The 26,876-nt window shown below is 41.3% G+C and overlaps 1 protein-coding gene and 1 long non-coding RNA gene across 12 annotated transcripts; one reads left to right on the top strand and one right to left on the bottom strand.

Annotated features, from left to right (window-relative positions):
- The first annotated feature begins 4,499 nt into the window (after positions 1 to 4,499).
- Positions 4,500 to 25,863, top strand: LOC120799068 (transcriptional repressor p66-alpha-like). Of its 11 annotated transcripts, none has more exons than XM_040143936.1 (11): positions 4,500 to 4,684; positions 16,163 to 16,689; positions 18,245 to 18,377; positions 18,665 to 18,793; positions 18,908 to 18,997; positions 19,088 to 19,207; positions 19,517 to 19,711; positions 22,581 to 22,842; positions 23,341 to 23,765; positions 23,861 to 24,119; positions 24,601 to 25,863. In XM_040143936.1, the coding sequence occupies exons 2-11, from the start codon at positions 16,166 to 16,168 to the stop codon at positions 24,738 to 24,740; spliced, it is 2,277 nt and encodes a 758-aa protein (XP_039999870.1). In that variant the 5' UTR covers positions 4,500 to 4,684; positions 16,163 to 16,165; the 3' UTR covers positions 24,741 to 25,863. The 11 variants fall into 11 exon arrangements, with proteins under 11 accessions (XP_039999870.1, XP_039999873.1, XP_039999871.1 ...); XM_040143939.1 differs by having other exon boundaries at positions 4,500 to 4,717; XM_040143937.1 differs by lacking the exon at positions 4,500 to 4,684 and adding an exon at positions 4,837 to 4,984.
- On the bottom strand, positions 18,787 to 21,234 carry LOC120799070. Its single transcript, XR_005708779.1, has 4 exons — positions 20,970 to 21,234; positions 20,680 to 20,829; positions 19,470 to 19,730; positions 18,787 to 19,189 (listed from the first exon to the last, which is right to left on the bottom strand). It is a non-coding gene; the product is annotated as an uncharacterized LOC120799070 (long non-coding RNA).
- Positions 25,864 to 26,876: the final 1,013 nt, after the last annotated feature.

The raw sequence follows: 26,876 nt of genomic DNA, 5'->3' as shown, positions 1-26,876 counted from the left end.
GGCAGTAATCCAATACACTAGTTGTACAATGTACAGATTGTACAAACAATTGCACGTACGTTAGAACAGGACTGGGAATTATTTACAGGTCAATATAAATGTCCAAAAATCAAAAGATGTTTAAAACACTAATAAAATAGGCCACACATTGAAATAAACGGTCTTAATAGGATATTATCTGGACTTTGTGGAAGCAACGTTAATTACAATTGTCTGTACTAGTTTGCTGAATCAGAGTACAATTACATATCTTAAAACATTAATTATTCTGCTTAATATGCCATTAATTTGCCCTATATTGAAATATGTAGGAGTATTTTTTTTTCCAACAGTCAGTTGGAAGTTTGCCAATCTAAGAAAACATAAATTACTTGAAAGACAATTAAATTATTCAAATTTACAAAAATGATTAAACACACGCACTTTTTGCTGCTATATCAGCTAAAAAGACGCTTTGAATACAAATATCCAGCATATTAGACCAGACCTTGACAAAATAATTGTTGAAATATGAAAGTAAACACGCGGCCGGATAACAAGTTCAATTGGTACTTGTCTTGATTCACATTCAGAAAACATATTATTTTGAAATTTCAAACATAATTGTCCTGTATGATCATGTATGAACGTGACGTTACGCAGCCGATCATATACTTCGGTGTTCAATGGAGACCCCACCGAGAGCTCATCCAGTCTTTTAGTTTATATAAACGTTAGAACACAGAACATAATTTCGTCAGATTACCATATTTTATCCTCCCCTCCCTTATTTCCTAACGCCCACTGCTGCCGAGAAACTATCGACACTAAAGGGGGAAGATCAGTGAGAATAAAGTGAAAAGTTTTGGGACGCTCTAGGTGCCTTGGACGTAGCTGAGAGGGACCATTTCCTGCCAAATAGTGAGCCCGTCTAATCGTGACTGCAGCAGCTACTTCCTGTATTGTTACAGTACTTAATGAGGATTAAGTTGAAGCTGTCATGTTGTAACGGGCGGCCATGAGGCCTAGTCCACGCGGAGATGGAGAGGAGAGAGAGGCTGGAGGCTGACCTTACCTCAGTCTGATTTCAGAGCTGATCCCTTCACCTGGACAGCACCAACTGACTCACTCTTCCCTCTCAAACTACGGCCAGATATGTATTTAAACCACCTCCTTTCAGGTTTAGTGCACAACCTCAGTTCAACCCCATCCTCCCAACATATCAACTAATTTAAAAAATAATAACACTTATATATATATATTTTTTTTTTTAAATGTCCCCTGTGCCCTATTTTATTAGGCCTATCTTTATGAGCTACTGGTTTGTTATGTAATAGCTATAAACAATGAGTAAACAAAACATGTAGAGTTCTTAAATAGATGAGGTGGACAAAGAAACAGGCCCACCTGACAACATTATGTAATCTACTACAACATCCTAAAGCCCAGCCTTATGTTTAAATGAAGACTCTGACCCCATCTACTGACCTGACCTTTAGCATAAGCTCCACATACTGTAGACAGTCATTATTGCAGGACTGTTTTATTGTATTATATTGCCAGCTGTCCCTGCTATTTTGTTCTCTACCACTGTACATTGATTAAAAGGACAAAATAAACTTTTCATTTACTGCCTTTAAATTAACCCCGTATGTAAAATACATATGTATTGTTTGCATGGCAGTAGTCAGGATTTTAGAAATGCTGAGGTCCTGAATCCAAGCCCCCCAATGCACCCCCCCAGCCACAAATAAAATCTGACGAGACACAAACATGGAAGTCTCTAAATATGTTATGATTATTGGAATTTTAATATTTTACTTAATTGATGTGTTTGATTGTGATTTTTGTAAATATTTCTCAAAAAAGCCATTCTGGTGGAGAAATAGTGAATCTCTCATTTATGTATTGTGCTGGCAAGCAGTTGTAAAATATAAATATAAGGAAATTTACTGTAATCGGCCAACTAAATACTGACCATGTGCATTTTTAACCACACTTGCAGTGTAGCTCTTGGCATGTTAGTGTCAGTCAGTTGTTGTCTCAGTTTGGTCCAAATTGAATATCTCAACAACAATTGGATGGATTGGCATGAAACTTAGTACAGACATTCGTGGTCCCCAGAGGATGGTCTTAATGACTTGGTGATCCCCTGACTTTTCTTCTAGCGCCACCAGCAAAAAGACGTTTTTTGTTCAGAATGAAACGTCTGAACTATTGGGTGAATTGCCATGAAATTTGGTGGAGACATTCATGGTCTTTCAGAATGCTGGTGATCCGACGACTTCTCATTGCCAACGTCAGCATAAAGCCTTAGTCAAGGTCATCATACAACACTTAAAAACATAAATAACCTGATGACCTTGATGACAGCCACAAGCTGAAATGCATCAGTCTGACAATACAGTTGTCCTTAATACAACAAGTATTGCTCCCACCCAGAAAAAAAAAATACTGAGGACATGACCACAGTGTCCTAGCTGGCCCTGATTTTTATTGATTAAGGTATTACTAAGGTAACAGGTCCATGGGTCCACAAGAACACTGACAGTATTTATAGAAGGATTCATCATAGCCTATAAATAGAGTGCTTTCTCATCTGCATTAAATTTTTGCTTAGGCCAGGGTGATCACAAGAAGATGCCCCCTTGGTACAGATTTGATTCCATTTATAAGAGACTATCTGTGGCCTCAGGAGAGGGAGTGACAGGATGAGAGGACGGAAACAATTATACTTGATGACACAGCATCATCTAAAGAGGGCTTTTTTTTTGTCATTTAAAGAACAGCAGGGTGAAGCTGACAAACCCCTCAGTTAGAGAATAGTAACCCCTGCCCACTTCAGTCTTTATGGACGACTACTTTTCTTATTTAGATCACAGTATTTCAAACACCTTTGTGTGTACGTGCATTTATATTGGTGTTTGTGAATGAGAGAGGATTAGTTCAGATCACAGTCATCCTTTGAAGGGATGCGGGTCTTGTCATGAAAGAGGCACCCAGCTGGAGCCTTTATGCAACTTCTGACGTGGTAACCTTGCTGTGTGGGCTCTGGACTCATATGTATGGATCTGACTATAGCTGCAAGCCTGGTTGACTGCTCATTAACGCTACCCTCCTCTTAATCCCATCAGTGAAGTGTGAGGTTGATACTGCGGACCTGCAGTAATCTGAATCAGAAGACAATTGAGGATTGTTGCTGGAATATGTTTTTTTTTTCTTAGTAAATAGAGTGGATGTATTGTTGGGGTTGATTTTTAGATCTTAATGTGTGGTCAGGGAGTCAAATGTGATGCTACCCTAAGTCCCTAAGAGACAGGAGGTAATTATATGATGCTGACGTTGGGATAAGGATCCACATGTGATGCTGATTCAGTTCCCTGTTGAGAGGCTGGTTGTAAATATGAAGCTTCAGTTCCTGGTGTAAGATCACAGTCAGACAGAGTTTCAGGGATAAAACGATGCTGGAGTTTTCAGACTTTGTGAGTACGGAGAAATAGGCACTTTACTGAATATTTATATGATACAGTAGCCATATGAATTCATGTTGTGTATTTACTGGACTTCCTGGCCTGGCATGATTAACCTATTAGGGGGCCCCAGGGTACATGTTTGCTACTTGGCCACTATTAACCCCCACACCTTCCACTCCCATGCACTCTGTCACCTCAGCGTTTCCATCGTGTACAATGCACACACCAGACTGTACATGAACCTCAGGTTTACTGTGTGTCAGTTAATGTTGGCAAATTGACACTGCTGTTTTTATGAAGACGTACTATGTCCAGACAATAAAAACTACTACTTTGATTAAATAAAACTTTATTTAGGAATATATGCTATGTGAACAACAATTAAGGTCTTAAAACTACATGCAGACACGGGGCCCCTCTAAAAGACAGGGTTATATTATGAATTAAAAAAAGCACGGCCCGCATTGTGCTTTAGTGGTGCGAGTTCCCTAACGAATTTTCAGTTGATCATATTACCAAAAACCAACAGACTTGCAGTGAACCTGGGACTTTTGGCGGTCCCTGTGGGTCTTAGGTGGCAGGGTAACCGAATGGGTTTCCAGCTGTGCCTGGCTGTCTTGCACAGTATATAAGTTATGCACTGTTAGTGCTACATGGTCTTGCAACTGCGGTTTACCAGCTGTTTCGTGTTTTTGGTTGAACCAGTTCCAGTGTGATCAGCATACTGGCAATAAAGTAAAATTTGACCCGGGGCTGCCAGTTTAGATGTATATTGTAAGTTATGCAGGCAAATGTGATGCTGGTGAGTGTTTCGGGGGCAATGTGTGATGCTCTACATTTTCTATAGGTCCTTAATGTAACGTGATGTGAGTGTTTGTAAGTGTGTAAGTGTGTGTTAAGGGAGATTTCTGTAGTTGCTGGCGCAGTCATAGGTCACCCCGAGGAGCCTGGGGCCCCCGACATGGTCGTCCTGCTTTGGCCCTTGGTGGTCAGTGGCTTACATGATGTGATCCGGTCGCCCTGGTATGCCGAGGTGCGCATGCCCACTAAGAGGACGCAGCGGCTCCATGTGTGTTGAGGCGCATTATTTGGCAACAGACGCGGCAGTGGGGAGGGCCGAAAAAAAGAGGATATCCCCTGGATTTCAAAAAAGCAACGATTTATCGAGGTTAACTGCAGATTAAACATTCCTTGGTCGACCATCGGCGAAGAACGGGCGACAAAGCGACCGAGTAAGTTGACTGGGCTGAAGCCGAAGTTTTTTAGTAAGTGGATCGAGGGGAGCCTTTTATTCGGACTCGTCGAGAGGAGCCAGGTTTTCCTCCACCTATCTGTGACGATAAAGAAGCTGATGGGCTGTTGAAAAGTAACACTTCTCCGCAGCGCCAAAGGTTGAGCACCGGGGAGGAGAGAGGGGGGGGGGGGGCTCACTCACTCAGCCGAAATTTATTTTATTTTACGTTTTCTTAAGCGTGCCAGCTTGTAAATGTGATCCCCGGACTTGTTTTGTGCCGTAGAAGTCGTTTAATGAGGTAAGGATTATAACGTTACATCGCCAGCGGCTCGTCGGCGACAAGCTCAGCTCAGTCCGTGGGCCGGTCGATGAAATTTATGAGTTCCGACTCGAAGGATTTTCATCGGGAGGGGACACCCAGGTAAACAGTCCCAGTGAGCCACAGACAGCCTCACTTTCAGCGCAGTAGGATGAAAGTTTGTGTCCCCTTTTGGAGCCGATGGTTGTCCCGCATCGGGGTGCAGCCAGGTCACCGATTCGGGCTCGGTTCTGGTTGTGTGGGACATGTTGATGAGCAGCCGCCCGGCTGGAGGACTTTTACTACTTTGACACGAAGTCCCCGTTAGCCGCCGATGGTCAGACATCAACCGCTTATATCCGAGCCAAAGTGGCTTCGTGTTTTTGTTTGTGCGATGTAGCTAATGTTAGCCCGCTAACTAATAACACGCTCACCTCCGCTGAGGCGGTGTCAATAATAAAAAAGCCGGCTGGTTGCACATGTAGTGTGGGCAGGGTTTAGTTTTTAAAGGGCTGACTTGGGTTTGGATGGTGTACGGGGTGGTGTAGCGTTAATGGTGGACGCTGCTGCCCGCTTTAAGCCCCGTGGTGGCACCAGTGTTGGTCCTGCTATCTGGTAGCTAATCTTCCTACTTCTCTCTGTGACAACCGTAGTCTTCCTCCTCTTAAAGCTGAACACACACACACTCTGACACACACCGCGCACACACCCCCTCCCTGTCTCTTACTCTCACCCAGACAGGCACAGGCGCACACACGCACGCACACACACACACACACACACACACACACACACACACACACACACGCACATTTCCAGCCACCACAGCCATGCGAGTTTGCAGCGCTTCGGGACAAAGCTGAGGCTCAGGATCTATGCCACCAGACCAGTTTATGCACATTTCTCCGTCGCCTGTTTATCTGGACGCGCACAGATGGATTTAAAACCTTTTATTAGTTAATGATTACACATGACGGAAGCCGGTGTTGCTCATGGTATGTTGACAAAACCAAATGCAGGCACTGACTGTTGCTGTTAACTTTATTTGTGATCGTTTAAGACCTTAACGTGTAATTACTGTACTTTATATGACATACTGGTTTGGACTGAGATTTACTAAGGTTTTTTAAATAATGTCTGTCCTGTTATTAGAGGTGTATATCAGCTGCTTTCTCAGTAACAACAACAATAATAATCTCATCTACAACTTTGAACTTAAAAATGCTCATAATTAGACTAATAAAAAGAGGAGTGAACAGAGGACAAATTAACGACTTTAAGTTGTTACATGAACGTGTTATTGTTAGAGAATACATGATGTCAGAGGATATTTTCATTATCACTTCATCTTCTGATTAGTTTCTTGATTAATAGTTTGGTCCAAAAACTTACAGCAAATTGTCAAAAATGTCAATCCTGGTTCCCCCCGGGCTGGGACAACGTACTCAAGTGCCTGCCTTTTGTCGGATCAAAACTCAGAAATATTCGGTTTACTGTTACAGAAGAGTAAGACAACCAGAAAGTAATTACATTTGTGAGGCTGATATCAGTGATTTTTTTGTCATTTGCGATTCAAAAAATACTTAAGTGTTTGTTGAGATTGTTGCTGCTTAATTTTCTGTTGATCGATGAATCAGCTAATCGTTGCCGCTCTCCCTTTTGTCAAATATATTTAACATTCTTACCAGTAATTATTGGTTAATTGATATTGCAGCCAGATACGAGCAACACAGCACAGCACAGCACAACACAACACAGGCACTTGAAAGTCCTTTGTAGACTGTGGAGGGTAAAGTGGTGAAGTGGTCTGCTTTTAGGAGACTTCATTGCCTCTTTGTGGAGATCTAGAATGAACACTCAGTTGTTCATGAGAACAAAGGCCTTGTAAAGTGTTATTTGCTTGTTAACAAACCAGTGCATGGTTGCATTGTTCATGAACTGTCACTGTGAACAATATACAGGTTGCCTTTAGTGAAGGGGTTGTCCAACACTGGTCAAAATAAAGGAGAGAAGAGATTACAATACTTTGACTGTGGGATTACCGAACTAGCTGTCACGACAGACGGTGCAGAAGTTGTGCATGCACAGCATAATGCACTGGTAGCTCTCTCCATCCCTGGGGTGGCTGCATTCATAGTGTTAAAATTACAAGACTGAGTGAGTCAGAAGGTTGAGCCTTGCTGTTTTCCAGAAAACACTGTTACACTGATCAAACACAAGACCGATCCAGAGTAGTTGTGTAATCAGCCTCTGTTCTGGAAAGGGGCGTCTGCTGGCCATTTTTTAAGCTGCTGCACATGACTGCAGGGGTCACAGGGCAGCTGTTTTGTCAAGCCTCCATGACTTCATCAGATATATAGGGAGCAATTTGCTCTCTAATTGCCTTTTTTCTGCCTATTTTGTTTAGACATTGGTGTTAGCTAGTGCATAAAGCACTGACTTGTTAAGAGTTGAATTTAATGGAGCAAGCCAGTAACCCACAAACATTGGCTTTGGCTATAACCAGCCCCGAAGCTAAATTGTTAAATTACATCAAGTCAGATTGAAGTCTGTTATTGTGATCATGCAACAGTGGTTTGGTAAAAGATAGTACTTGGATACCATCATTGCTATCATTCAGACAGATGCAGCCAGATAGTTGATAAGAACATTTCGTAATTACAGCAGTTTTACAAGGTAGTGCAGCTGTGGGGTTGAAGTTTTCTGAAACCTTCTTGCAGTGTAGAAATATGTTTTCACAGGGTAAAGGTCTGTCATTGGGTAAATAAATACAGACTGTACGTGCAGCCCGACATCGATGGTTGAGAGTGATCCTGCCAGCCTGAATGACTGATGACTTGAGTGACTGATGGTTGACATGATCCACGAGTGACAAGATGAATAACCACCTTGCGGAAGGAAAAGGAGACACTCAGCAGAAATCCAGACAGGTGCAGATAAACTGTAGATCCTGATGAGCGGTGCCCTGATAGTGGTAGAAACCTGATGCCAGATTCAAGTACACGTAATCTGCGATGTTGAAAGCCACACTCGCCAAGAGCCAAGTATCTGCACAGTGCAATTTGATAATGTAGTAGAGATCACCGTGATTTAATAACACTGCAAATGTTAACGGAAGCATTTAGTTTGATTACATAAATACTTGGAAAACCCTTTCAAAGAGTCTTCAAACACAGACTGTACAATGTTCATTCCCCCTGTAAAGAAGTTCACCAAAGAAAGCAATGACAAGAGATAGAGTAATAACTCAGTTTATTACTTTTATGGAGTGTCAGAAATTAATTACACTCAGCCTATCTACAGTGAATGTGTTTTTTGGACCACTGTTGATTAAGATGTCTTACATGTACATAAGACTATAGAGGATATTCATTAATTCATTAATTCTATCATAAGGATATGAAGATGATGAAGGTAGTGTTTGTTACCCTAAGACCATAGTCTTATGGTCATTTTGTTATAGATGACATGTAGGTTTTTGGCGATCGCTACATAGCCACCGTTAGCATTAACAACTGTTTACATACCAGTCCAGAAGAAAGGTTCTGAATTCGGCATCAAACTTCATTCTTTTGCTCGCCAAGAGCTGTCTCAAGTAGTGGAACGCAACGGCAATGATAACTCTTGTTTGCAATAGTGAGTCACTGTAGCATCCAGTCTGCCCTCAGTTCAGTTGAAAGGATGAAGTACTGTGTAAAGGAATGAAGTGGGATGCTGAATTATCAATGTTTCTTCTAGACTGGTAAGTAAACAGCTGTTAATGCTAACGTTGGCTATGTAGTGATAGCAGAAACATATAGCACATTTAATGTAGCTTTTGTAATGAGTGCACACAGACACAAGGTTGGGATGATCATTGCAAAAAACTATAATTGAGATTATTTTGGTAAATGTCACTTTAGATATTTGTCTGCACTTCCCCTGAAGTTACTTTACAAAGCAGCAGCTACGAAGTATTTCCTGCATCGCTGTGTTACATTTAAAGTGATACATACATACCACTCCAAACACACATTGTCAGTACATCTTTATTTCCTTGAGGTGTGGCTGCAAGAATTGAAATTTTATCAAATATCATTAAACAGTGAAACATTAAGACCCTAGACAAAGATTCCTTCGTAATATAGCCTTTTTTTATTCTTTTTCAGTTGCTCATTATCAAATTTAGGCTATGTAAATTTTCTCTTTTTATGTTTCAAAGCTACCAGATTTCAGCTTTCTTTCATTTTTTTAAAAATAATCACTAAATATTCATATACAGACGTGTGATAAATTAAAGGAAAAGCCGACATAAATTTTCTTATTAAGATGTTTGGCCACCACGTGCCACCAGAACAGCTTCAGTTCTCCATGGCATAGATTCTACAAGTCTCTACTGGAGAGATGAAGACCATTCTTCCAAAAGATTTTCTCTCATTTGGTGTTTTGATGATGGTGGTGAAGAGCGCTGTCTAACACGTTGGTCCAAAATCTCCCCTAGATGTTCACTTGGGTTGAGATCTGTTGACTGTGAAGGCCATAGCATATGCTTCACATCATTCTTATACTCATCAAACCATTCAGTGACCCATCATGCCCTATGGATGGAGGCATTGTCATCCTGGAAGAGACCGCTCCCATCAGGATAGAAATGTTTCATCACAGGATAAAGATGATCACTCAGAACGACTTTCTATTGATTTGAAATGACACTACCCTCTAGGGGGACAAGTGGAGCCAAACCATGCCAGCAAAATGCCCCCCGCAGCATGACAGAGCCACTGGATCCCCTAACTGTAGGGGTCAAGCATTCAGGCCTGTACCATTCTCTAGGTGTTTGCCACAAATGCACTAAACCAACTTGTGGAGAATATGGTGAAGGACTACTCATCTGACCATATCACTTTTTTCCACATCTCTGTAGACTAGTGCCAGTTTTTTTGCACCACTGAACCTTCAGATGTGCATTCATCGTTGTAATGAGGCGTTTATGCACTACAACCCCACTATAATATCTCTCTCTGTGTAACTGTTGATGGACTGTTCTTGCCGACACAGTCTGATCACGTCCTGCTTTGACAGTCTGTCACCTAAGGAAGAGTTGCTCATCTGTTTTTCCTCGTATATCGCACTAATACATGAGCCTCACGGTCATCAAATGTGCACTGACGACCACAATTTCTGACCCTATATACTGATGTCTTTCCCATAGATCTAAAAACAGATGTCACTTAAGTCACTGTTCCTATTGAAACATGAGCCAGTTCAGCAGTCTTTTTGACTAAAGCTCCTGCCATCCGTGCCCAAACAATTAACCCTCTCTCAAAGTCACTTAGCTCTGTTCCTCTTGCATCTTGATACAAAATCAGAATCAGCTGGACCTGCTCAGCATTATTATACATGTCACAGAGCATGATTCGATGTTAATTGGTTAATTGTACCGTGCAGTGCACCTGTGTGGAAGCATCTGCATTCATTATGTTTCTCCGCTCATTCATTCAGATTTTTCCTTCAATTTGTCATCTGTCTGTATGTAGATTTAGAAATGCAATTATAGTTTAGCTTTAGTTTTTGTTTTTCATATGGGGAACTCCTCTCACACATTATGGACTAGTGTTGGGTAGTGTGACTTACAGTTTATAACACAATGTACAGTGGAGTCCAAAAGTGAATGGGAAAGTGGTACATTCAGAAAGTATTCAGACCCCTTTACTTTTTTCACATTTTGTTATATTGCAGCCTTGTGATAAAATCGTTTAAATACATTTTCCCCTCATCAATCTACACTCAATACCCTTTAATGACAACCTAACCTGAGGAGAGGTTTCCATATGGCCACTCTGCTATAAAGCCCATCGGGCTCTTGGTCCACTCTCTCACCAAGGCCCTTCTCCCTCGATTGCTCAGTTTGGCTGGGAGGCCAGCTCTAAGAAGAGTCCTGGTTTTTCCAAACTTCTTCCATTTACGAATTATGTGGGGATATGAGGGGAAAAATTAAATTAAAAACGATTTTAGCATAAGGCTGCAACATAACAAAATGTAAATAAAAGTGAAGGGGTCTGAATACTTTCTGGATGAACTGTATGTTAACAGCTAACAGCTGTACACCAGCTAATATGCAGTGAGTTGTGCTGATGTAACAGTTACGTTTCAGTTGTTACAATTATAATCCTTTTTTTTTTTTTTTAACAGTACAAATGGTAAAGAAAGTGCATATCACAGCTCAAATCTCTATTAGTGGTCTGTTTGTAGACCTTATACAGAAATATTGCTCAGCCCTACAATGGAAGACCCAACAGCATTCTGGGAAATGCACAGATACTGTAGAAAAGTGGAGAAATAATGTGTTTTGTCAGCAAAGACAATGGAGACCATGTAACTTGTTTTGCTTGTGAAAAGGATTTGGTCCAAGTATGTTGATACGGTTGAAAAAAATGCATAAGGAAAACTATCGCTCTGATAAAAATGTATTAAAAAAGTGAAAGCCAACAAACTTAAGGACACATCACCATGGCCACTACCGCAAACTGTACTATGAAGTCTTTATAGTGTAATTAAATGCTGTTTGAGGATTTCCATCTTATTTGAATATTTATCAGGATAATATTGTTATGGAGATAATACTGATAAATGCACCATGAAACTTTCATTATCACACATGCCTACTGATAAAAATAGTGTAATATTGAAAAAGACAGTTTACTGTATCCCTCATTCTCATATATGCATTCATATGTGACGGTTAACTTGTATGTCACCTTTGTGCACGTTGCATGAATAGGTTTGTAAGATCTGTAAAGTCAAGTTTGCCTTTCAGTTTTAGTTGCCTTCAGAGGCTTTGCACTGGTTGCACGTGATTCCAAGTTCTTGGGTGGGTGGCTGGTTGATTCACTGTGTCTGTGTTTCTGTGCATGAAGGAAATGTGTGTGTGAACTGCCATGGAGATGAAATCTGAAACCTGTCAGCCATTCAGATCACCTGTTACAAAGATAGGGTCAGTGTCCATGTAAGGTTGGGGGGGTGTGGGGGGTGTTCCCTGTGTCTAACTTCTTCCGCCAGCATCATTTCACAGCTATATGCACCAGAATTGATAATGCCTTTATAAACCACCTACCACCACAACACACACACATGCATGCACACACACAAACACACACACACACACACTGTATAATGGCCGTCACTGTTGAAGCCCTGCGTCTGCTCCAGCACCTGAAGGGTTAAAACTAGCTTCAGCTTCTCTCAGTCACACACACAAACACACACACACACACAGACACACACACACACACACACACACTAGCCAACCAGTTTAAACCGGTTCTCAGGAAAAGTGCTTTGTGTGTCCCAGTGAATCCTGGGAAGGGTCATGTCATGTGTGTCTCAGAGTGATGTCAGAGTATTAAAAAAAAAACTTAAGAGTCAGCTCTGCTATCAGATGACTGCTCCACATGCTGCATTGTGACTCTGTATGTATGTTGTATAGGTAGATCATGGATAAACGTAATGTGCTTTATGCCCGCTGACCTAACCGAACAGGAAGGGGAGTGGGTAGGAGTGTGTACAGTGTGTGTCACAAAGAAGTAGCCCAGGTTGCAAGAGTTAATTGTAGTCGTAGTCTAATGTATTTTGTTGTTCTGACTAACTACTAGTTCACATCAGTTGATGACGCACCTGTGCACAAGATTAAGAATGATTAGAAACCTGGACACAGTGTTTACATGCCAGGGTATGGCAGTGTCTATTACAGCACCCCAGCTAGTGACATTTCTGAATCCAAGATATGTTTACATGCGCATTATGAAGATGCTCCAACAAAGTAGCGCAGATTTCAATACACTCATTGTATTCAATATACCTGATCCATGGCCACTCTCGAGGGAGGGGGAAAAGCAAGCCAGCAATGAGTGGGACGAAATGCGTTGAACATTACATATGTTCACGTGTAATTTTCAACGCACACAAACATATGTGTATGTAAATGTGTGTGTGTGTGTGTGTGTATATATGTGTGTGTGTGTGTGTGTGTGTGTATATATGTGTGTGTGTGTGTATATATGTGTGTGTGTGTGTGTGTATATATATGTGTGTGTGTGTGTGTATATATATGTATGTGTGTGTGTGTGTATATATAAATGTATGTATGTATATATGTGTATGTATGTATGTATGTGTATATATATATATGTTTGTGTGTATATATAGTTAGGTCCATAAGTATTTGAACATTGACACAGTTTTCGTAAAATTGCCTCTGTTCACCAACAAACTGGATTTGAAACGAAGCCATCAAGATTTGATTGAAGTGTAGACTTTCAGCTTTAATTCAAGGGGTTTAACAAAAATATCACATTAACCGTTTAAATATTACAGCCATTTTTATATATAAGTCCATCATTTTCAGAGGCTCAAGAGTAATTGGACAAATCAACACAATTATAAATATAAGGATTATTTTTAATACTTGGATGAAAATCCTTTTCAGTCAATAACTGCCTGAAGTCTGGAACCCATGGACATCACCAAATGCTGAGTTTCTCCTTTGAGGTGCGTTCCCAGACCATTTCTGCAGCCGCCTTCAGTTGCTGCTTGTTTGTGGTTCTTCTGCCCTCAGTTTGTCTTCATTTAGTGAAAATCCTGCTCACTTGGGTTGAGGTCAGGTGTCTGACTCGGCCATTGGAGAGTATTCCAGTTCTTTCCTTGAAAAGTTCTTTGGTTGCTTTCCCAGTATGTTTTGGGTCATTATCCATCTGTACTGTGAAGCACCGTCCGATCAGTTGTGCATCATTTGGCTGAATCTGAGCAGATAATATAGCCCGATACACTTCAGAATTCATCCTGCTACCTTTATCAGCAGTCACATCATTAATAAACACCAGTGACCCAGTTCCATTGGCAGCCATATATACCCATGCCATAACACTACCTCCACCATGTTTGACAGATGATGTGGTATGCTTTGGATCATTAGCCATTCTTTTCCTTATCCGCACTCTCTTCTTCACATCATTCTGGTACAAGTTAATCTTGTTTTCATCTGTCCAAAGAATCCTGTTCCAGAAGTGGGCAGGCTTTTTAGATGTTTTCTGGCAAAGCCTAATCTGGCCTTTCTTTTCTTGAGTGTTACCAATGGTTTGCACTTTGTGATAAACCCAGGTCTACCTTTTACAAGAGTGTTCTTGACCTGGCTTGTGAAAGGTTTTTTCTTCACCAAGGAAAGAGTTCTGCGATCATCCACTTTAGTTGTCTACCATGGTCTTCCAGGCTTTTTGGTGTTGCTCAGCTCGCCAGTGCATTACTTCTTTTTCAGAATGGATCAAATTGTTGATCTGGCCACTCCTAAAGTCTCTGCCATCTGTCTGATAGGTTTATATTTGTTTTTTGTTTTGTTTTTTCAGCCTAACGATGATCTCCTTCATTTGCATCAAAGCTTCTTGGAATTGCATATTTAGATTTCCCATAAACAGCTACCAAATGCAAATTCAGCACTTTGAATCAACTCCAGCCCTTTTATCTGCTTAATTTGTCATGAAAAAATGAGGGAACAGGTTCAAATTCCGTGTGAAGTGTGTTCAGGATGTGTCAAAAAGTTACAACAAATTGTCGGACACAGTCTCTCCACTTTTGACATCAAAAAGGTGTGGTGTCTATTACACGTAAATGGTTCTTTATACACTGATCTGGAAGGTGCATCATAGGTGTATACAGAACAATGTGATAAGCCTTTATCAACACATTAAAGGTAGATGAATTGACCCATGTGGTCTACCATCTCCCTGTGTTTCCTCTCATTTCTGACCTAACAAATAGGATTCAGAACAGCCACTGCAGGGATAATGTGTGTCTATATGTAGCATGTACTGACGTACATCTGCGAGCGCATAAATTCACCCTGTACGTTCATCTGTCTGACACAACAAGCTACTATACGTCTCTGTATTCACTAGTGCTGGCATGTCAACATCTGGTGGGATTGAATTTGTTGTACAGGGGATATCAGAGGGTAGTGTATCTGGTGCTCCTTGGCGTCATACTCAGGGAAAGAAAGGTTATACACAACCTACAGGCTTTGAAATGATTGAAAAAAATGTTTCACTTGCACACATAAATTAGTAAAGTACTCCTAGTCACTGGTCATTTTGAATATTTTAACAGAAATCATGCTCCAGTTAATTATAGCTATTCCCCAAGTCCCTGTTCAACTGTGATTTGATTACAGTGTTGTCATGTTCTTCCAGCTATTTGATGTCTCACTGCAACATTTTTTTGTTGTTAACCCTCTTTCAAAATCCGCAGACGTTTTTCTTTTGCACTGAACACTAACTGAAACTTCAGTTTCCCCTTCTTTTGATTTTTGGTTTAGACTGAAATTTGGATAATTGCATGTTTGTGAATTATATTTGAGTAAACATCTTGGTAAAGTGACTTCACTGATTCAAGGTCAGTTTTGTCTGTTTAAGTTCTAAATGACAGGCACACAATCACAACTGCACTTTCAGGAAAATGCATAACATAATTTATTATTAGGTAATAGCTCCGTAGTGTAGGTTTTGTCAGTTAATGTCAACATCACAAGAATAAAATGTGACAAACAACCAGAGCAAAAATTGTCTTTTTAAACCTTGTGCAATACAGCTGTAAAGTTTCAAATGGCTGTAATCAACTTTATTTTTAAGTTGAGCCAAATGTATTTGTTTACAAACACTAATTGTCTATACATTTCAAGAGCTTTCTTGGTTGCTGAGAGCCAGACAAAATGAACAGACCTTCGGTTTCACCATACTGTTTATAGTTTATCTTTTGACATCAACATGGGAATGAATGGGGACACGCCATCTCCTAAATGCTTAAACGTAACTTGAAAGCCTTTCAGTGTAGTTAAGTGTAACTTAAACAGCAACTGCCATGCAACATTTCAAATGTTAGGAATCCACATTTTAATGCATTTAACCTGTTTACAAGGTTTACACGTGCAATTTTTTTTTTCAAATGTTCAACTTCCTGCAAATTTCAGTTCTCTGTAGTTTGGGTTAGATGCTTAGCTGTTGGGATGAAATGTGACATGAGTCCGCTCTGTTGAACTTTGGTGAAAGACTGAAAATACTTTATTTCTGTAGCTTGTGGGATTTGACCTGCAACTTTGATCCTGTTTGAATCAATAACAGTCCAGATAACAGTTATTTCTTCCTTTATCTGCAGGGCATGTCTGAGGAGGCTGTCCGTCAGACACGCAGCCAGAAGAGGGCGCTGGAGAGGGAGGCTGCTCCCCAGTCTATAGAACCCTCCGATGCTGAAAATGAAAACAAAAAGCCTAAATTGGACCCGTCTGAACCCACAACACCGACACAAACTAAACCAAAACCCGACGCTGTACTGGCACAGGACGGTCAGAGCCGGACTAGCACGGGATCAGAACACGAGAAGGAGCAAGAGCAGAGCCGGTTGCCATTGTCTTTAGTGTTACCTTTGGCCTCCCAGCTGGTGAAGGATGATCGAGAGCTGACCCAGAGACAACAGACGGTTGAACCCAGCTCAGACAATCGGACTGACTGCAACGACAGAGCCAACAGGGTGAGGACGGAGCCAGCTATGGATACGAGGAGCCGGGCCCGACTGACAGAGCCAAAGGCGTCCGGTGGCATGCTGGCTGCAGGCGAGGTGAAGGCCACCATTAAAGTGGAAGTTCAGACGGGAGAGCAGCCCGTGGACATGAGCACCTCCAGAGGGTGAGGAATGGTTCATAGTAAACTGTGTTTAGCTGTGACAACATTATGAGGTACCTGTCAGAAAAAAGGGATGGTGTGAATATGGACAAAGCTTCATTTACCTAGAAGCTATCTGGTTTCACTGAAAGACTGGAAAGTTCTTGTCTAAATGTTTTGTTCTAAGAAACCCACTTAAGGGAATTTACTAAAGGATAAATGGCACTTCATTTGACCCTAGAAAGACTAAAAGTGTTTAAAGTTACTTTTATGACCCTGATGATCTTTAAACTTACTGTGGAGGGGAAAGAGGGGAGTTGAGGGGGGTTGTTGTGCTCAGAGGTGATGTTTAACTTTCTTTTTTAGTCTACCTCCATTTTCCCCCCACTCACCACCTGAACCCTAAAAACTCCCCTCACACAAAATGAAGCCGTGTATCACAAACCGGTTCCAGCCGGTTGTTGCCATGGTTTCCACAGTGGAAGGAACAGTGAGGGGGGGGTGGGGGGTGGGGGGGAGGAAAAGTGAATGTGTCACGTGATGATGACTTTGTGGTCATGTGACTTCTTTGGAAGAGTAGTGATTAATCCACAGGAAGTGATGATGGCGCTAAGCCCTGAGGAGAGACTAATACACGCACACACACACACACACACAAAGAGGACGTCTAGGAGAGACAGGCCTCACGTTGTCATGCATTGACTTTAAGGACTTCTTATGTCTCGCAGAAATGCATAATCTGCGTAATCACAAAGCCATCCTCGTTTTTTAAGGGAACATTACTCATGTTCTTCAGTTTGTGAGTGTCACTAGTCAAAGAATTTAGGTCATATGATCTCACATGTAGGCTTCAGTTGAACCAGTTGCTTTGCAGTAGAGGCTATATGTGTCGGGAAGAGTTAAGTGTAAAAAGTGCATAATCTTTTTGTAGACAGAAGTGAGGGTTTACCCAAACTGCCTCCAAGATTCCCACTTGCTCTAACTTTCATAGCATAGTTTGTATGATGTAGTTAGCCCTATACAGGTCACCCCCAAAGGCCTCATTTGCCCTGCCACAATATCCTGTTTCAACAATCTGTGCTCTCAAACAGCCATTTCATCGGGACTTAAAGACCTTTACTGGAGCTTTAACTCCCACATTGCCCCACCTCGGCAGTTAGGACTGTTCTGTTGTTGCTGGAATAGCATCAACATGGAGAGAAGCTTTGTGGAGAGATGTCTGGACTTGCTAAATTATAGTGGAGCAAATCAACCAACAGTCATAAATTACAATTGTGGTTGAGGAGCAGACCTCTGTGAATACAGATATTTCTAGGGGATCCTAATATTTGAGCCAGTTGAGATGTACTTCTTCATTTTGCCTCAAACAGCCTTAAAATGTTCTTAAAATAGATTAAATAACTTTTTCCCAAAGTGGAAAAAAGGCAAATTTTATTGTTTGACATCCTAACATTTTATTTGCATTGTAAATTTGACATAACTGATATAATTCTGTTCAGTTTTCACAATGTACAATATTAGTGCTCGAAAATACTGAAATATACATAAATTTGACGGTCAATGTCCTTCTTATGTCCAGCAGTATAAAAAGGGAGAAGCGCCCTCCGTCCCCTGAAGATGATGATGTCATCATCTTGTCAGATAATGACTCCCCCAGCCCACCCGTGAATGGCCTGAGCCACTTTAAGGAGTTGGACACAGACCTGCTCATGGTGAGTCCAAGAAAGACAAAGCAACAAGATTTAAATGTGGACACAGAAGGGTGGGCCCTGATGTGAAGAAGTTATTTTCTAACCCCCAAAGATTGTAGTTACATTGTAGGCATTTCATTGACGCTCAAAATCCGAGCAGCTGAAAATGTCCCACAGCATGCATGACTGCTGGTCGATACATAGACCAGATGCAGCTCCAACATGTCACACCTTTCAGGTACCTGGAAGGTGTTTTTGCCTGTTGCAATGTGGGTGGTGTAATTGATGTTATGATCCGTTGAGTGTAGAAGAGCAGCCCAGCGGAGAGGGAGCGCATCATTAAGCAGCTGAAGGACGAGCTGAGACTGGAGGAGGCCAAGCTGGTGCTGCTGAAGAAACTCCGGCAGAGCCAGATACAGAGGGACACGCTCCAGAAGGTAAACAACAGTTATTACCCACAGCAGCACAGGGTCAAACCAAGAGTCACACATCCCTTCAACACAGGACTCCACTTATAGCTTTCTGTTTGTAGTTTAATATCTTTTTTTCAGCCCTCAGGTCTGCCCGGCTCCTCTGCTCCTCCTCCTCTAATTCGAGGAACGATTGCAAGCAGCAAAGGCTCTCAGCAGGTTAGAGCTCAGGTATCGCACATGCACTCATGCAGCATGTCAGTGTAAAGCCCCCTCATAGTGTAGTTCATACTGTTTCTGTCGGTGGTTTTCTCTGACCAGATTTTGACAGGCAGGAGTTCAGGCACGGTTATCCCTCCGCCACTGGTGAGAGGAGGGCAGCAGGTGTCATCCAAACATGGCTCCCAGATCATCATGCCGCCTCTAGTCAGAGGGGCACAGGTGAGTCATGGGGAAATGTTAACACTATTATTAGCATGCTAAGATATTAAAATGTCGTTTTTTATATATTTAAATCGTGTCTTAGTCTAGGCAATGATAGCCTGAGGTATTCAGTCTTACTGATGTTTTTCATCTCCAAGACAAACTGCTGGGAACTAATTAAATTTAAACTTAGGACTTATGATCTCTCTTTGCACCTCTCTCTGTTTGTGTGTGCCCTTTGCTTTGGTGCTTTTGATGTCCCTCCCTTGTCCTCCACTACCTTTGTCTGATGTCCCTCCATGTTGTCCCTCTCATTGTCCTGGTTAGCCCATCTCTGTATCTCCACAGCAGATCCAGGCTCTCCGCCAGCAGCAGCAGCAGCAGTTGGCTTCTTCTGGAGGCTCAGGCTCAGGACCCCCTCCTCTGCTGCTGGGTCCCAGGACCTCAGCCCCTACAGCACAGGGCCAGAGAGGCATCGTCCAGCCAGGCCTCATTAGAGTCGGCAATAGTGCTAACATGCTGGTCAGTATCTCACAGGTGCCTCCAAGTTAAAAAAAAAAAAAAAAGAGAGACAGAATATGCAAACGTGTTTTACTATTCAAAGTGGAAGAAATACTATAATATCCTATACAAGTCCCCATCCACTTTGCTCATTGTTACTTCACTGGGATGTTTGATCTGTTTTCACATTCATCTGCTGACGGAGGAAAGTTTCTCTGTGCTCACCTGAAATCTGAGTTTAAGACATGGGCGTAGGAGCAGGATTTTGTGACATCACAACTCATTTGGGACCCAGTCCTGGTCCAGTATGCAACTTACACAAGTTTGATGCGGAAACTTGGGGCCTTCAGCACATACACTGAGATGTCTTCGAGAAGTAGCAGAAATCTTATGTCCAGTAGTTAACTTTTTAAAGGAACAATATTTTCATATTCATAGATTCTGGATTTTTCACTGAGGAACAAGGAGTGGGTTTAATTTTAAGAATTAGTTTGTAATGATTTTTTTTTTTTGTGTGTGTGTGGAAAAACCATATCAGACACAAATCATTATTCCAAGCACAGTATTTTCTTGCATGTTTTGAAACATGTTGGGAGAAGATCTTTAAGTAGAGGCATTGTTACTTCGCTGGAATATTAATTGTATACAGTTAAAAAGTGTTCAAGTTCAGCTTTAGACAACCTACAGAAAGTATTTTATTTCAATTTCAATTTTAGCCTGTGTTTATATCATGAATGTGATTCAAAATCTAAAGTGATATATTTAAGTCAACGCTTAACTGACTAAATTTTAGTCAATCCTCAAGTACAATTACAGAGAAAGTACCTAGTCACATGAATAATCACCCCAACCTTTGATTACCATTCTGCAATTCAAATATACCATAAGGTACAAGAAAGGTATACAGTGAACACAAAATATTAAGTGTCACACTCACAAAACTCTTATGCTAACCGTTTCAAGTGATTTCATAAGAAAAACCTACTTACCTGCCTATCAAACCGACAATAAGAGGCCCGAAAGAATCTGCTGCAAAATCTCAGGCGTGGTTGTTGACGCAGCAAGGCAAGCTGTTGATTTAGCGGGATACAGCTACTTAGTAAGCAGTTCCCATCATCAAGGCTAGCTAGACCTGTAACCTGTATCAAAAAAAAAGGAAAATTCTGGCCCTATTACTTTAGCATTGACTTTGGAAGAAAGGTGCTGCAAAGACAGCGGGCGCGTAGACGCACAGGGCTTCATCCCACTGTTCAGGCGCGCAATTACAAAATATACTTACTGGTGCATCATTTAAGTCATGAAAATATTGTTGTAATGGGTAGCTGCAGCTGCACAAAAAAATAAAGGGGGTGTATTTTATGAAAAACAAATAACGATCAATCCATCAAGCTAGCTTCTGTTTGACTAGGTGACGTTAGCCTGTCCGGACATGTATTTTCTCATTGAGGGTTTCTGTCATCGGGCTGTCTGAAAGGACCAGTGTGTAGGACAGTGGCATCTAGCGGTGAGGTTGCAGAGTGCAACCAACTGAAAAGCCCGACTTTCGCCTCTCCCTTTCCGAGCGTGTAGGAGAACCTGCGGGGGCCTTCAGGTAACGTAAAGAGCGCGAAAGGCCTTCCCTAGAGCCAGTGTTTGGTTTGTCCGTTCTGGGCTACTGTAGAAACATGGTGGTGCCACATGGCTGGCTCCATGGAAGAGGACCCGCTCCTTACATTGATAGGAAGGGCTCATTGTAAGCTAACAAAAACAGAACGATTCTTAGTTTCAGGGTATTACACACAAATGGAAACATAATTATGAATATTATATTCTATTTCTTTCAGTAGATCGCCCTAAATCCTACACACTGGTCCTTTCAACGCTGAAACGAGATGCTTGGGCCTCTGTTCTCTTTCAAAATCAAATATGTACCTACAACTGCACTACACAGTAAAAGTTAAGCACCATGTCATTTTACTCGTGATGAAATAAATAGCACAATCTTGTTTACATTTAACACAAGTAGCACTTATCTAGCAAGTTGTATGCCCCTAGAATCACGGAAGCTGTAAAATTAGCCACCGTTGGTTTGTCTCTGTTCAATTGACAGAGTGCTTATATTTTACTGTCCGTCTAGTAGAAGAAACTTTAGGTTCACATTTACGTCAATAAAATAGCATGTCTAATTAGTTTATAACGTGAACTTGTGCGTTAAACTTGACCAAAGGGTTAAAATGTTGACCAGCAGACAATCAACGAAAACTTTCCGTAGCTTCAGTATAACATTAGACAGTATCTTACTGCCTATTTAAATTAATATCCACTCCTGACTTTAACTTACATTTTGGTAAGCATGGCGCAGTTACCCATAACCAGTTTTTTTCTGAGAACTAATGGGCAAAAATAAAGGTAATGTTACGCTGTATAATAAACTAACTAGCTAATGTGTGTGATTTCAGATTTGACTGCTAGCTTTCAACTGGCAACAGCATGTCTGTGTGTTAGTTAAATCCTCAAATGACTGTTGAATGCCTTTCCCTAACAGTTTTACTTTTAAAACATATGATTTAGCACAACTGGAAGCTGAAACAGGCACCCCTTTATGAGAATAAACTCAAACTAATCCGTAGATATGAATATAAACCATAATAATCATATAGTACCCACTGAATTTTACACTTGTGTGTAGCAGTAACAATTGAACGTATTTTTGTAAATGGACTTTCACAGAAGCTTTGAACGGGGCTCCAGCTGTTTGAGCTGTGTTCTTTGATCATTAAACACGTTACAATTTATCGTGTTAATGAAAACCCACAGGAATTTATTATTTTTCTGCATTGCTCAAACAAGTCAAAGATACTGTGATTTTGAAACCTGTTGTGTTTCCTCCTGACTTCGCTCGTTATCAAAGGCCTCACCATCCAGTTTGAAGGGCTCCTCCTCAGGAAGCAGCGGAGTGTCTGTGGTTAGCGTGAATGACTCTCCAGCCAGTCGCCAAGCTGCAGCTAAACTAGCCCTGCGAAAACAACTGGAGAAGACCCTCCTGGAAATCCCCCCGCCCAAGCCCCCTGCCCCAGAGTTCAACTTCCTGCCCTCAGCAGCCAATAATGAGTTCATCTACCTGGTGGGACTGGAAGAAGTGGTACAGAATCTGCTGGATACCATCCACAGAGGTGGGTTGGTTTTCTGTTTTGATGGCTTTTGATTACATGTGGTAAGATGATTGGTCAGTTAATCAGTCTATGGACAGAACAACATTCTCAAATTCCAGTTTATAAATTGTGAGGATTTGCCACTTTTATCTGAATATCTTTATGTTTGGACCACTTGTTTGTACAACGGGCAATTATTTGACATCACCCCTGGCTTTAGTAACTTGCAATGGGCATTTTAGACCAAACAGCTGGGGAAAAAAAAGATTAACTGAGATAAGTAATCATCAGATTCCTCATAATTAAAATAGTCATTAGTTGCAGCCCTAGATGTTTGTATCTGTTTCAGACAAGTGTTACTTATTGTCCTACCCACTTTTACTGTTTATATGTAGTCAGGACACCCTCACTTTATGATATCTTTCATCCTGTGTCTTTCTTATGAAGTACTTATTTGATATCAGTCGCTTTGTCTGTGTTTGATAAGTGTCTCTGGGTTTCCCATCTCTCTCCATCCAGGAAAGACAGGTGTAGCACTGTCCAAGCCCATTATCAGAGACCCTTTCATCTGCACTCAGTGCAACACTGACTTCACCTGCCGCTGGAGGCAAGACAAGACTAAAGGTGGAAGAGTGCTCTGTGAAGACTGCATGTCATCCAATCAGAAAAAGGCTCTGAAAGCAGAGCATACCAGTAGGCTGAAAGCTGCGTTTGTGAAAGCGCTGCAACAGGAGCAGGAAATAGAGCAGCGGATCATTCAGCAGACGTCCTCAACAGTCTCCCACAGTAGCTCCACATCCTCTTCATCTGCCTCCTCATCGATGAAGGCAGAGCAGCTGGTGTCTCAGCAGCTGAAGCAGGCTCAGGCTAGAGCGTCCTCCCTCCAGCACCACCACCAGGCCAGCCGAGGAGCCAACATGATTCACCATCACTCCATCAAGCAGGTTGGAATCGGCTTTTCTTGTTGAGAGTAACACTCTTGCAGTCATTTCCACTGAAGGTCAAAGCCCCTCTATGTGTCTCTAAACCCCTTCCTCAGAGCTCCCAGGGCCAGCTGTCCCATGGTGTCTCATCAGTGGGGGTGAGGGGCATCCCCCATTCCTTCTCCTCTTCCTCCCAGCTGCAGAGTGCAGTGGCGGCTGCAGCTTTAGTCAACCGGCCAGGTAAGCATGCCCATGTTTCCCACCGCTCTGTCCAGAGTTCAAAGGTGAGCAGCAGTGGAATCGGCGGCGGCAGGAATATCAGCGGAGGTAGTGCCTCATCCACTGCATGGAAGAAGCAGAGCAACAGCAATACAGGTAGACTCACATTAATACCAGCCCCACTCTGGCGCCTGACATCTGTTCTCTTTCAAATTCCTGTCTGGTCCAAAAGCAATCCTTACACATCCTAAATTCAAATTTTTCTAGTGTTAAGGAATCATTTACCAATATATCTAATATAATCACACACATTAGAGAAAAAATAAAGTAAAGTTAAGAAACATGGAGGAAATGTTTTCGGACAAGGCAATCCCACTCTCCAGTTCCCCCTCTACAAATGATCTCCCTCTTCCTGCTATAGTCCCTCAGTTCGGTGATTTATTTTTTCCTGGGTGTCACTACTGTACCTCGGAGTAGAAATTCAGTCATTTTTCCTTTTGTCTGTCTGTGTGTTGTGGGGACACGGGTGGCTATGCAAAATCATACTGCTTTTTTCTTATTTAACTCTAACAGTATTAAACTGACGGCATGCAGCTCGCTCCACACCCTGACCTGCTGCTCTGTTGCATGTTCACAGGAGTGACTATGGCCTATGTGAACCCCAGCCTGACAGGACACAAGACGTCAGCCACCGTGGACGCTCGTCAGAGGGAGTACCTGCTGGACATGATCCCCTCTCGCTCGTCCATCTCGCAAACTGCAAACACATGGAAATAACTGAAATACTCTACTATTCATTATTAGTTTTTGTCCAAGTTCCTCAGCTCCAATAGTAAGGTCAACAGCACCCCTTGGAGGACTATTAAGCAAATACAATCTCTCAAAGTGAAAAAAAAAAAAAAAACCTTCCTTCCTTACCTTTGTATAATTGTTGTTTTAGTTTTCTTATTTTCTGTTGTTTATTTTGAGGTTCATTGTTCTTTGGTATTTGTGCGGAAACCATTTTGATTTGATTGAGGCAAAGAAAAATCATATACTTGAAGGGCTTCCCCCTGGGTACTTGTGTCCTCCAGACTGGGTAGATAATAATGGTGCAGTGAGAGGTCATGTCAGCAGTGAGTACTTTGATAAAAATGAGTACTCTGTTCCGGGCTTGTCAGCCTTTTTCTGCCATGATGTGGGTCAAACTGACCCGACCTTTTGACACTTGAACGGTTATAGTTGTACCCAAGAGATCACATTCAAAATACATTTATTTTAAGCAAAAACAAAATAACTCAGTTGTAAAATTTTCAGTACATCACCCCCGTAGTTAAAGGTTTGAATTTTGAATATTTTGTATTTACAGTAAGTTATTTTGTTTTTGTTTGTTTGTTTGTTTGTTCTGTTTTGGGGTTTTTTTGACCGATGTTTCAAATCCCTCAGTATCTTGTGGTTTCCACAAATGAAGACTTTATTCTAGCTTTGTATTTTTTTTTTTCCTGTTTAACAGCATGCCTCCCCTTAACCCCTCTGTTCATTTTGCACCGTAGCTCAAGAAGCATGGTGTCATTGCTTAATTCATCTGTAATTACCATCTGTAATTTGCTTATTTTATATTAATGTCAACATTGTAAGATTATTTTGAGTGTTATGTCATCGCTGAGATAATACAAACTCTGAAGGAGCTGAATTTGCCACGCTGGAGCCAGAGACCTTTCCTCCGATTTGTACAAGCATAATATACATAGCCCTGAATCAGCTGTTTAAGGTAACATCTCCCAGCTACTAAGACCCTGGAATACACAAGACCGTTATTACCTTGTACCTCTCACCATATCGCATAATTTCTCTGCTTCCCGATCTTAACTGCATTGTACAAACTTATATTAAAATTAATTTGGTTTACTTTTTTCCTAGCTCCTACAGAAATAATAAAAAATATAAATTTTAAACACTTGTTTTCACTTATGTTTGGATAATGTAACACTAGAATAACATTTCATCTGGAGGCAAAACTGACTGGGATGAAATTGTCAGGGCTCTAATTTCCTCATATGATCAGGGCAGGGATTGTTGAATTGAGTGAACCAGTGAAATGAACCCTCAGGGAGGTCATCAGATCAGTATACTCCTCCACTGGGTATGTACCAAATCAAAGACAAAAGAAGACATTAAATGTAATACAGGAAATAAGTCAGAAAAGGAGAATGTGGATTTCAGTGAGCGTAGATGAGGCATAAAGGCTGATCTGGAAACAGAGTAGCAGCTGGCAGGTGAGATGGAAATAGCAAAAACAGGTTGGTGAGATCACAGATCATTAGGAAACAATACCAAAGATTAACATACAAGTCTACATTTAACTGCCAGAAGCCTAACAGCCATGTGTGACAACCTCACAGGCAGCCGTTCCCCGTATGCATTAGAGTATGAAAATCAATTTACAACTTAGATAATGTGGAATGTAATGAAGTTCATTTACTCAAATACTGCACTTAAATACATTTTTCATGTATTTTGCTTGAGTGCTTCCATCTACTGTTACTTTATGCTTCCACTCGTCTATATTTCAGAGGGAAGTGTTGTACTTTTACTTTACTACATTTACTTGACAGCTCTACTTGCTAGTTACGTTGTGGATTAAGATTTTTATGTATAACAAACATGATCATCTTAATATGCTTCATTAATATAGGTGTAACTGTACAGCAGCATTTAAAGTAGTTAAAATGAACTCCACCTAATTCCATCTGAGCAACATTAAAATGTTGCCTAAATGTTTATGCATCACCAATAATAATCCAATAATATAATTTACAGGAGATTTTGCTGCATAATGATTACTTTTACTTTTGATGCTTGAAGTAAATGTTTGCCTCTGTACAATACTTTTGTACTACTACTCAAGTGGGATTTTGGATGCTGGATTTTTGC

Source organism: Xiphias gladius, chromosome 14 (assembly GCF_016859285.1).
Source record: "Xiphias gladius isolate SHS-SW01 ecotype Sanya breed wild chromosome 14, ASM1685928v1, whole genome shotgun sequence".
Classification (NCBI taxonomy): Eukaryota; Metazoa; Chordata; class Actinopteri; order Istiophoriformes; family Xiphiidae; genus Xiphias; species Xiphias gladius.
This window is presented reverse-complemented; position numbering and strand designations above follow the sequence as displayed.

Coding starts and splice junctions, on each gene's coding strand:
- LOC120799068 (XM_040143933.1), top strand. Junction 19,208..19,516: donor CTCTAGTCAGAGGGGCACAG/GTGAGTCATGGG, acceptor TGTCCTGGTTAG/CCCATCTCTGTATCTCCACA. Junction 24,120..24,600: donor GCAGAGCAACAGCAATACAG/GTAGACTCACAT, acceptor GCATGTTCACAG/GAGTGACTATGGCCTATGTG.